Below are 13,415 nucleotides of genomic sequence, written 5' to 3'. Positions count from 1 at the left end.
GATCTCCTTTCCTTCACATGGCCTGAATGCCACTCAGCTTCCGATTCACCGCTCTTGAGTTTGGCATCTGAGTTTTGCATTATCATTAAACTCCCTATCTCCTCCTCGTCGTCTTCCTCTCTGAGAAGATTTTTCTCCTTTTTTTTCGATTGACCATATTTTGCTATATGATCGACCTTACCACAATTGTAGAAACTTGTCGATCTGCATTCTCTTGCGTAATGGTCGTACTTGCCACACCTGAAGCATTCCACTTCTGACTTGGACCAATCTCCTTAACCCTTTTCTTGACCACGACCATGCCAATTCTGTTGCCTGGTCTGATATGTGCTCTCTTTAACATCATCTCGGTCACGTCCACCTTGACCTTGACCACCTCGTCCTCTGCTACCTCATACTCTACCTCCAAAACCTCGGCTCTGAGTATTTCGAGTTTCATCCAAATCAAGTTACACCTTTAGTGCTTGATCACGCGGTTCGTGCTTCTTCCCTCTCCTTTGTTCATGGGCCTCTAGTGACCCGACAAGTTCTTCCGCTAAGAGAATTGACATGTCCTTTGACTCCTTGATGGCGCATACGATGCTCTCGAAATCATTTGTCAATGACCTCAAGATTTTCTCCACAACCCGGCTTGCTGGCATTGGCTTTCCATTTCTGCCGAGTTGGTTGGCCACCTTCTCTACCCGAGTTATGTACTTGGTTACCTGCTCTTTATCTTCCATCTTCAGCCCTTTAAACTCTCCACTGAGAGCTTGAAATCAGACTTGTCTATCGTTCCCTCTGTATGCAACCTCCAAAATATCATATGCTTCCTTTGAAGATGCAACGTTTGCAATCTTCTCGAAGCCTGACTCGTCCCAACATTGTAGAAAAAATACAAAGCTGACTTGTCTTAAACTCGCGTCTTCTTTAACGTGGTAATCTGGGCCACCGTCTGATTTGCGTCCTCCGTTGGTTCTTCGTATCCACTCTCTACGATATCCCAAATGTCTTACTGTAAACACTTCATCCTTATCTTCTTTCCAAGCTTAAGTATGTTCCTTTTCACTATCAAATATTGGCTTGTTATAATTTGCATTAGTTTCTCTCAATTCACCCAACTGTCCACTCCTTTTTTCTCTCACTATTTGATATGGCAAAAAATCGAGGAAACATATGACTAAGAGGTATTTTTTCTGCCCATTTCTCCTCCCAAAATTTTGTTTTATTTCCTGATCCCACTTTCCATAGTATGGTGTTGTCAAACCAGCTACCCAACTACCCTTCCCCACACACTTTACTTACGTCTTTCCACCACCATGATGCATGCTTTACTTTATTATACTCACTTAAATTTCTCCATGATCCATACTTAGAGTTTAAGATCTCCTTCCGTAATCCCTTATTTTCCATACACATTCTCCATTTCCATTTTGCTAGTAAAGATATGTTAAAATTTTCTATGTCTCTAATTCCGAGCCCACCCTCAACCTTTGGTCTACATAATTTTTCCCGTTTAATCCAAGCTATTTTTCGATCCTCTAACCCTCATCCACATACATAATTTATTTGCATTTTCTTGATCATTTGACCAACACATTTTGATGCTTTGAATAGTAGAAAAGAGGAAGAGCCAAAATAACATAATTGATAAGATATAAACGACCAACAAAAGTAAGTGTTCTACTCTTCCATCTAGATAGCTTATTCCTTAATTTATCTATTATCTCCTCTCATAATTGTTTACTTGTTGGATTCCTCCATATAGGCAGGCCTAGGTACTTGAATGAGATTGGCATATACCTACAATTTAGTATTATAGTACCACTTTTTGTACCCTTACGGCGCCTATCTTTCTTTTATGGTAGTTAGTCGTAAGATCAAAGACTAACTCAAAACATCTCATAATGTTTTTTATTACCATGATATTGTTAGTCTTAGGTTGATATACAAAAAAAGGTCATTTGCGAATTGCAACAAGTTAACCCAAATTGAATTGTTTCCAACTTCATACTCTTTAAGCATTTTCTTTCCAATTGCCCATCTCACCATCCAACTAGCCCCTCAACTACTATTAGGAATAGAAATGGGACCATTGGGTCTCCCTATCTTAAACCTTTTATATTAGTTTAAATTCTTGAGTTGGGCTTCTATTTACCAACATAGATATTGTTATAGACCCCAAACAAGCATGTATCTGTCCAATCCATTGCCTATAGAATCCTAGTCTCCCCATTATGTAATATAAAAAATCCCAACTCATAAAATCATACGCTCTTTCGTAGTCCACTTTTATTATTACCTTTGACTTCTTTTTTCTACTCAGCTCTTCAACAACTTCATTAGCTACAAGGATATTGTCCAATAACCCCTCCCCTTTAAGAATGATGATTGTGAGAAATCTATAACTTTTGGGAGCACACACTTCATTCTATTTGCCAATATCTTGGTAATAATCTTATACATATACCCCACCAATGATATAGGCCTAAATTCATCCAAACCCATTGGGTTATCACGTGATGGTTCAATGTCATATGTCAGTCTAAGTGTCGAATGACAGTGTCTCATATTCAATTTAATCTATTTGAAATTTTGACTCAATTGAATCTCAATCTTTTAAAAACTGAGCAATGTTGTCCCTACTCACGGATGGGACCAAATTATTAATTAAGCTTAATTACATCTTATGTATACATGTTAAAATATTCTTTTTAGATTTTGTACATCTAAATATTCAAATTAATTTTATTGTTTACATTGTTAATTCAATAAAAAAAATCCATATTTTATACTTATATTTTTTTAAATATTAAATATGTAAATGTAGACGGTTGTAATTTTAAAATTTTTATATTTGTCACATTAAATTCATAAATAAACTAACAAAGATATAAATATATTATGTTATAATATGTAAATGTATTTGTCACATTAAATTTTTATATAAGGAGGAAAATGCTTTTTTTTTTTTAAATTACATGCCATTTTGCATTTACACTTTTAACATTTAAAGAATATATATAAGTTTAAAATAGGTATTTCTTTAAATATAATTTTAATATTCAGGAAAATTTATTTTATGTATAAATTCTTAAAAATTATTTAAAAAGGTATATATAAATATAATTAAGCTTAATTAATAATTTAGTCTTATTGTAGTGAGAAATAATATTATTTCATTTAAAAAAAATAAACGAGTCAAAAATTCAAATATAGAAATTAAATTAAATACAATACCGTGTGATTGTGCCACTTTAATCACCCTGTGACCTAATTAATTTAATGTTACAAATGAAAAAAAAAGAGCAAAAGAGGATTTTAACCTCCATAAAAATGTATGTAAAAAATGTCTTTAGTATTGGTCTTATACGTAAGCAAATATGGATCAATTCTTTCTTATTTTGCTGATATTATCTCTTAAATATTCTCCGATTAATTAGGATTTATTTTAAATGTTTTTTTATTTTTATTTATGATATTAAATGTCAACCCAATATAAATATAGTCTAAAAATTATTATTATTAAAAAACTATATTGTAATTAAATAATACTACTAAGTCCCTTTACTTTGTTATTCATATTAACAAATTTTAAATCAATATATGATCACTTAAAAATTTCACATGATTTATTTTAAAACATATCTAATTTTTGTAAAACTGTAATCAATGATCATTGATGATTTATATCGTTGATGGATCTATTTCTTCACAATGTGGTGATGCTTATAATGCTTACAAAAGCTTGACCTCATTTGAGTTTATACTGATATTGTATTTAATTAGAGAAATTATGGGGATAACATATGTTCTTTGTCAAGCATTACAACAACAATCTCAGGATATAGTTAATGGTTGGGATAAGTTATTAAAAAATGTGACTTCTATTTGTGGAAAACATGACATTGATGTGCCTAATTTTGGGGCTTCTTATGTAGTAAGGCAAGAACGTTCTCATCACCAAAAAGATCATATTACAGTGGAGAGTATTATTTGAGAATTGAAATATTCTTTGTTACCATTGATAAGCAATTATCAGAGTTAAATTGTAGATTTAATGACCAAGCAATGAAGTATTAATTCTAAGCTCTGCTTTGGATTCTAAGGATGCTTATAAAGCTTTTAATATTGATCAAATTTGCACTCTTGTAGACAAATATTATCCCATGTATTTCAATGAGCAAGAGAAGATTAATTTGAATTTTCAACTTCAACATTTCATTTTTTATGCTCATCAAGATTCAAATTTGAATAATGTATCAATAATGCAAGAGTTATGTTCATGTTTGGCAACAACAAAAAAGTCTGAAGTTTAGTACTTGATTGATAGATTACTTCGTCTTATCATGACTCATCTAGTTTCTATAGATACAACTGAATATTGATAAAATTTGCACTGTTGTAGACAAATGTTATCCCATGGATTTTAATGAGTAAAAGAATATTAATTTGAATTTTCAACTTCAACATTCAGTATTGATGCTCCTCAAGATTCAAATTTCAAGAATTTATCAAGAATGCCAGAGTTGTGTACATATTTGGCAACAAAAAAAATTTGAAGTTTACTACTTGATTGATAGATTACTTTGTCTTATCATGACTCTTCTAGTTTCTACAACTACAATTGAAAGATTTTTTTTCTGCAATGAAAATAGTCAACAAGAGGTTGAGAAATAAGATGAACCTTGAATATTTAGCAAGCACTATGATAATCTATATTGAAAGGGATATTGCAACTAACTTCACTTTTGATTCAATTATTGAAGATTTTAAGTCATTGAAATATTGTAAAGGAGCACTCTAACTAAAGGTAACTTTTATTTTTTTTTAATATATTATTGTTGATGATAAACTTTATGTTACACTTTCATATATATTTTTGTCATATTGTTTTTATTTTTATTGTAATGAGTGCTTGTGTTGAATAGAGAAAATGATGTAAATAAAATGAAAAAAAATAATTAAAAAAAATAATTTATATATAACAAATATAATTTGGCCCCCTAAAATTTTTGTTCAAGTTCCACTACTGGTGACAAATAAATTGCAAAACTAAAAAGAACATAATGGAGTTTACTTTTTCACAAATATTTGTTATGGTATCGTAGCATGCGGAAGCACATGATCATGACAATTGGAAATTAAAAAGAAGTAAGTAAAATCAAGAGAAATAACACACAAGGATTTACGTGGAAAACCTCTTTTGAATGTAAGAGGAAAAACCACGGGACGATAATGAACAAAGTTCCACTATGAAAAGAAGAGTACAAACTCTTGAAGGGGAACAAGAATCCTCACCAAAATACACTCAGGTGTATATTACAAAGTGTGTCTCTCTAAAATGTTTTTCTATATTTCTTCAAGACATGGAGATGTTATTTATAGGCTTCAAAAACTGAACCAGTTAATAAGCCATATGAAGAGTCTTCAGAAACTGCACTAGTAAATAGGCCATATGAAGAGTCTTCAAAATTGAAGCAGTAAATAGGTCGTATGAAGAGTCTTCAAAACTTAAGCAGAGTAATGATTAATAATTAGTGCTTAAGTAACGTGTGGTATTAGGAATTGAATGAGAACCACATATTCTAACAATTTCCACCTTGGTTCGAATTCTACAAGGGTTCATCGTCCGATATAGCCCCAAAAGGCATTCAAGTACTGTATTGACCAACCAAGTCCGAACAATGTTCAATCATAATTTCTCAGAAGTGTGAATCTTTTCAACCATAATTTCTCAACATCTCTAATAAAGTGATGTTTTATATTGATGTGTTTGGTCTTGTTGTGATAATGATTATTCTTGGATAAATGAATAACACTTTGGCTATCACAAAACACAATAAGAATTTTTTGTGTTAGACCAAGTTCATTTACCAGACCTCAGAGCCAAGTAGCCTCCTTCACTCCTTCTGTGGCTGAAATATACTCTGCTTCGGTTGTAGATAATGGAACAATAGATTGAAGTGTTGCTTTCCAACTGATAGCATTATTATAGAGGGTAAAGATGTAACCTAAGAGATATCTTCTTCGATCAAGATCACCAACATAATCTGAGTCAACATATCTTACAACATTATCAGTTGTAGCCATTTTTTTGTCAAATACCAAGCCAACATGAGAAGTACCTTTTAGATACGGAAAAATCCATTTTACAACATTCTAGTGTTTCTTGCCGGGATTATGCATATATCAGCTTACCATGCTAACAGCATATGCAAGGTCTAGCCTGGTGCATATCATGGCATACATAAGACTGCCAATAACATTAGCATAAGGAACATGAGACATATACTCCACATCTTCCATTGAATCTGGGCAAAGATATGAGGATAACTTGAAATGTGCAGCAAGTGGAGTAGAAACATGTTTACAATCATTCATATTAAACATATCAAGTACTTTCTCAATATACCTTTGTTGAGATTAAAACAATTTACCAACTTGAAGGTCCCTGCGAAACTCCATACCAAGAATTTTCTTTGCTGCACCTAATTCTTTCATTTCAAACTCATTGCTTAGTTGAGTTTTTAATTTCCTGATAGAAAACTTGTCACGTGATGCAATTAACATATCATCAACATATAGTAACAAGTATATGAAAGATCCATCTTGGAATGTTTGAAAATAAATACAGTCATCAAATTGACTCCCGCAGTAACCTTGCCCAATCATGAAAGAATCAAACCTCTTGTACCATTGCCTAGGTGCTTGCTTGAGGCCATATAAAGATTTCTTCAAACGATAAACAAAATGCTCCTTTCCAGGAACAATAAATCCTTCTGGTTGTTCCATGTAAATTTCTTCTTTCAGCTCTCCATGTAAAAAAGTTGTCTTTACATCTAGTTGCTCTAACTCCAAATCAAACAAAGCAACAAAAGCAAGCAAAACACGAATGGAAGTATGACGAACAACATGTGAGAATATCTCATTAAAGTCAATACCTTCCTTTTGATTACAGCCTTTAACGATTAGTCGTGCTTTGCATCTTGCATTTTCAACCCCGAGAATTCCATCTTTCTTCTTATAAATCCATTTACACTTTAATGGTCGTTTGTCTTTAGGCAGTTCTGTCAGAGTCCAAGTATTATTTTTATAAAGACTCTGAATTTCTTCATTCATAGCCCCTAGCCACTAAGAAGACTCAACACAAGAAACAACTTCAGAGTAGTTGACAGGCTCAACACCATCATTTACCTCTTGTGCAATTGATAATGCATAGGCAGTTAAATAATCAGTAGTGTATCTAGCAAGCTTTCTGATTTGTCTTCTAGCTTTGTCCCGAGCAATACAATAATCATCTCCTTGTTGTTGAATAAGAGAAGTGGTTCTATCATCACATTCACCATCATCATCATGATTATCAATATTGGATTCATTTGTAGAGGAAGATGGGACATCACTACCAGGAATTGAATATTTGAATTCAAACTCCACCTTCTCATTAGAACCTTGTATACTACCTGTATTGGTAGAAGAAGACACAAAAGACTATTTTCCAGAAGATAATAATGCATCCTCATTAAAAATTACATCTCTGCTAAGAATTAGCTTTTGAGACTTTGATTCAGAGCACTATAAACGATACCCCTTAGATTCAGATGCATAACCTAGAAATATGCACTCAATAGCTCTTGGAGCTAGTTTGCCATTATTAATATGTGCATATGCAGGACATCCGAAAATTCTTAAATTAGAATAATCAACAGGATTACCTGACCAAATCTCTTCTGGAACTTTGAAGTCAAGTGCTGAATGTGGAGAACGGTTGACCAAATAACATGTAGTAAATACTGCCTTGGTCTATAGATCATGTTGATGCCATAGCCCAACATTTGAGAGCATACAACGAGCTCTCTCAAGTAGAGTCCTATTCATTCGTTCTGCAACACCATTTTGTTGGGGATTCCTTGGAATGGTTTTGTGTCTAGCAATACCATGATTTGTGCAGAACTCATTAAAGTCACCACTACAAAACTCTAACCCATTATCTGTTCTGAGCTTCTTTACTTTCTTCTCTGTCTGGGTTTCAACAAAAGTTTTCCACTTATTGAATGTGGGGAAAGTCTCATTTTTATGTCGCAAAACATAGACCCGGACCTTACGGGAAAAGTCATCAATGATAGTCATCATATAACGATTTCCTCCATAGGAAGGAACTTTAGAAGGCCCCCAAAGATCAGAATGAATATAATCAAGAATACCTTTTGTACTATGAGTTGTTGTAAAGAAACTAACCTTTTTTTGTTTCCCAAAAGCACAATGTTTGCAAAACTCCAACTTACCAATGACATGCTTACCAAGATATCCTTGCTTGCTTAGAAGATGCATGCCTTTTTCACTCATATGGCCTAGGCGCATGTGCCATAATTTAGTGACATCATTTTCAGCCATAGAAGATGATACAGCTACTGAACCTGTCACAATAGTCCCTTGTTGGACATAAAAGCTTCCCATTCGGTTAGCTTTCAAGAGAACAAGAGAACCTTTTGATACCTTTAGAACTCCACCTTCAGCTGAGTACTTGCACCCGAGAGATTCAAGAGTGCCAAGTGAAATTAAGTTTCGCTTTAATTCGGGTATATGGCGAACATCAGAGAAAGTCCTAATGACACCATCATCAGTCTTGATCTAAATTGTACCTATTCCTGCAATCTTGCATTAGGCATCATTACCCATCAAGACAACACCACAATCAACAGATTCAAAAGTAGTGAATAAGTCCTTATAGGGACACATATGAAAAGTACACTAGAATCAAGGATGCATTCTATTTTACTCCTTTTATTAGAAGAGACAACAGAAAAAGTAATGTCACTGTGAGACAACAGGGGATTGTGTGGCTTTTCCTTTTTCTTGTTTTTCTTGTTTTTTCTTCAAGATAAACCAATCAGAAATCTTGTGTCCAGGTTTCTTACAATAGCGACAAAAATTGTTGGATTTGCGTCCCCTAGACTTGGATCTGAACTTTTTGTCACTTATACTCCTTTCTTGAGTTCTACCTCTGACACTTAAACCCTCATCCTTGTCCATAGAATGAACTTCAAGATCAAATTTTTCTTTGGACAATAAATTAGATTTAACAACTTCAAAGGATGAGGTATCATTATTTCCATACAACATAATTTCTTTGAAGTGTTTGTAGGTAGAAGGTAGAGAGACAACCAACAAAACAACTTTATCTTCATCATCAATTTTAATATCAATATTTTCCAGATCCAAGAGGATAGAATTAAACTCATTAAGATGAGATTGAATAGGAGTACCTTCAACCATTCGAATGCTATATAAGCGTTCTTTGAGACGAAGCTTGTTTGCAAGACTCTTGGTCATGTATAAAGACTCTAACTTTAGCCATAATTCAGCAGTGGTTGTTTCATTTGCTACTTCACGGATAACCTCCTTTGATAAAGAGAGTTGGATTGATGATAACACCTTTTCATCCAACTCCTCGCACTGCTCATCAGTCATGGAAGCTAACTTATTTTCTATTCCATCTAAAGCCTTCTTTAATCCACTCTAATTTAGAACGACCCTCATTTGGACTCGCCAAATAGAAAAACTAATCTTGCCATCAAACTTCTCAATGTCAAATTTTGCAGACATTTTTGAATTTCCAACTAAGAGCTCTGATACCACTTGTTATGGTATTGTAGCACGCGGAAGCACAGGATCGTGACAATTGGAAATTAAAGAGGAGTAAGTAAAAGAGCAAGAGAAATAACACAAGGATTTACGTGGAAAACCTCTTTTGAATGTAAGAGAAAAAACCATGGGACGATAATTAACAAAGTTTTACTATGAAAAGAAGAGTACAAAGCTCTTGAATGGGAACAAGAATCCTCACCAAAATACACTCAGGTGTATATTACAAAGTGTGTCTCTCTAAATTTTTTTTCTATATTCTTTCAACACATGGAGATGTTATTTATAGGCTTCAAAAACTGAACCAGTTAATAAGCCATATGAAGAGTCTTCAGAAACTGCAATAGTAAATAGGCCATATGAAGAGTTTTCAAAATTGAAGCAGTAAATAGGCCATATGAAAAGTCTTCAAAACTTAAGCATAATAATGATTTATAATTATGGCTTAAGTAACGTGTGGTATTAGGAATTGAATTAGAACCAGATATTCATATATATATATATATATATATATATATATATACTTAACAGTAAAAGGATATAGTTTACAAAAAATAAAATAAAATTATCTATTAAGGTCAATAAAATTCAAAAATAGTTATATCAGTAAAATAAAAAGTCACATCTCAAAATCATTAATCAGGATATTTCGACTAGCACATGTTGTTGTGCCTAAACGATTGTTCCACTAGTACATTTAAGAGTTTCTACCTCGCAGTATATGCCTCAGTTCCTGCGCACCCGCTGCATATAAACACGCAGTGGCATCTTTGTAATTAAAGTCACATTTTATGCCTCAGTTCTTTTCTAACCGAGACAATAGGGACCTTATGCTTCGGTCCTCCTGCCAACCGAGGCATATAAGAAGCAATATGCCTCAGTTTCGAAATAACCGAGGCAGTATCGCATTGTAGGGTTAACAAAAACCCCAAATCTTTTCATTGCAGTAGCAACATTCGCAATTTTCTTCTTCTCCGAGCAACTCGCACACAGCTTCCACTCTTCCACTACGCGCCAGCCGTTCGTTTCGGCTTCACCACTGTTGCACAGCCGCTGCACCACCGCTACACCGCCGCTGCACCACCACTGCACCGTTGAGGAGGTTGTTTCGGGCCGCCGCTGCATCTTCTTCTTCTTCGAGCAACCATCACCACTCTTCAAGTGCGCCGTTTGTTCCGCCTGCACCGCCGCTGCACTGCCACTTCACCGTCGACGAGATTGTTCCGGCGCTGCTGCATCTTCGTCTTCTCCGAGCATGAAGTTCGTCGTCATCGGATCTGGTGTTTTATGGGATGCTTTACAAGGATCAGCTACTGGTTGGGTCTTTTAGTTGCTTTTATTTATTGATGGAAGTAAATGAAATTGCCATTGCCATAGTTTGTGATATTGATTGATGTTGATAATTTGAGGTCAGATCTAAGAATGAATGTTTATGCCATTTTGTCATTGTTTATGCCATTCCATGTTCTGGGCTTATGTTTGTGTTAAAAATTATGCTATTGGTAGTGATTGAATCACATAGATGCCATTTTTTATTTTCATTCCAGCAATAGAATTATTGTTTTACCTCCATCAGAAATTGTGGTATTTTCTTTAAGTTTAATCTTACAATGCTTCACAACTGTTTCTTTTTTTCTGTGTGATTGAAGCACCCACAGGTAACGAGGAAAATGAAGACCCAAGTTTTTTTTTTTATTTCTGGTACACAATTAGGCCTCGGTTGGTGGAAACCGAGGCAGTAACTATGCAATATGCCTCGGGTTGATAATCGAGGCATAAAGAAGTGTCTTTTTACCTCGGCAGTATATGCCTCGAGTGTAAACCTGAAGCCAAAAGTTAAAAATAACCGTTGTCGTTTTCCTTTCCTGCACTAGTGTTCCTTGCAGTCACATTGTCAAGTCCTTCTTCAAAAACTAGAATAAGAGCATCTCTCAAACCATACAACAGAAAAAACTCTAAGTGCTATAGAATTTTTTGAGGCCTTAATAATAGCTTTAGGGTCTGCAACCACAATACCTATCCCTGTGGGAAGGGAAAGGGCCTTCGGAGAGCCAGGTATGTATGCATTAGCATTGATAAAATGAGCCAAATGCACTAAAAATGTTGCTACTGCATGCTTCAATTTTAATTTAGAAAGACTTAACCTTCTACTTTAAATAACTAAAAAATAAACTGCACCACTAATTAATTACAACAACTACAAAGGAAACAGGTGAACTACATCAACTTAACGAATGTGTAAAAGATAACAGCAGTCAAGCTAAATATGTGAGGACGAATGTAGAAATGATTGAATGTGGTATGCCACAAGTTATAACTACCAGGTGATATCCTTCTTGAGAAAGACATCATAAATTTAGTTGAGGAAGACAACATAAATGCATTCACAATATTTCCAGTTATGTTAAGAAAAAGTTAAAAATCATAACTAAATATACTTAAACAGCTAATGTGATAAGATCCATTCACCAATGAGAGACATCGCATATGGTGTTGTCTAAGAGGACTTTCTTCAGAAATGTAACATGTTATAATAGATGGTAGGAGTTCACCCTCTGCGTCTACGATAAAGAAGTTCTGATTTTGAAACTCATTCAAGATTGTAGCCAACGGAGACATCATTTATGCAAATGTCGTGCTCTGTTGCTCACAAAAGATAAGAAGAGAATGAACATTAAATACATGATCATATTATGTGACACTACGAACCAATTAGTCTTTCCTTTTCATAGATCCACAATGTGGAACTTGTTTACCTATTATAATACGTTACATTGCTACTTAAAATAGTCCTTCAGGACAGCACCACATGCTATGTCTCTTATTTGCTCCTGTCACTGTCACTGTCACTGCTATCTCATATCCATCCTTCCCCAATTATTTGAGTAACCAATTAATGCATATCCGTTTATCTATAAATACTAATGGCTTAAGCATTTAGGACCAACACAAATCATTCACATCCCAAGGCATTCTAAATTCAAGAGCTTACTCTCAATCCTTTTCTCAAACTGTTCTGTTCTCATATCAATACAGCAATGGGTTTTCGTTTACCTGGAATCAGAAAGGCAATATCTGCAGCAAACCAAGCATCTTCAAAAGCAGTTGATGCACAAAAGGGCTATCTTGCTGTGTATGTGGGAGAGAAAATGAAGCGATTTATGATTCCTGTATCATACTTGAACAAACCTTCCTTCCAAGACTTGTTGAGTAAAGCTGAGGAAGAGTTTGGATATGATCATCCCATGGGTGGCCTCACAATTCCTTGCAGTGAAGAAATCTTCTATCATATAACTTCCTGCTTGGATGGACAATAGATGTCATTACTTTAGGAGACTAACATAGATTGGTGGAGACATTTTTGTACAATAGGCGTCTTCTTAACTTGTAAAGATCTCCCTTTTGTGAGAAATAATGATATTATTTTGTGCAATGGAAGTGAACTCAACTATTCAAGTAGCTACTCAGTATTTTTAGTTTACCAATTTCAATTTTCGCTTCTTCTGCATGAACAAGGTTAAGTCCAGTTCTAAAACTAGACTCTATTCTGTGAAATGTCAATGCGGGAATAGACCACATGATTCCTAGAATGGTAGAGTGAAAAAATTTCACTTGGACCAAAGAGGAAACAAATTTAATTGGGTAGTTTAGGTTATTAATAAAAATATATGTAGCAAAGCAAAATTTTGAGAAGCTAGGGCCTTAACAAAAGAGGTTGGTTCTCTGCTCAAATAGATGTGGTTGCAACATAAAATTGGACTTATCTTCAAGGTTTAGTTTTTTTCTTCAAT

At 34.3% G+C, this 13,415-nt stretch overlaps 1 protein-coding gene across 1 annotated transcript; it reads left to right on the top strand.

The window, feature by feature from the left end:
- Positions 1-12,575: 12,575 nt before the first annotated feature.
- Positions 12,576-13,057, top strand: LOC114169020 (auxin-induced protein 6B-like). The gene has a single exon (XM_028054030.1). It carries the CDS (start codon positions 12,663-12,665, stop codon positions 12,939-12,941), a length of 279 nt encoding a protein of 92 aa, XP_027909831.1. The 5' UTR covers positions 12,576-12,662; the 3' UTR covers positions 12,942-13,057.
- Positions 13,058-13,415: the final 358 nt, after the last annotated feature.

This window comes from Vigna unguiculata, chromosome 11 (genome assembly GCF_004118075.2).
Source record: "Vigna unguiculata cultivar IT97K-499-35 chromosome 11, ASM411807v1, whole genome shotgun sequence".
Lineage (NCBI taxonomy): Eukaryota > Viridiplantae > Streptophyta > Magnoliopsida > Fabales > Fabaceae > Vigna > Vigna unguiculata.
Note: the sequence above shows the minus strand (reverse complement) of the source record. Positions and strands in the feature narration are given on the sequence as shown.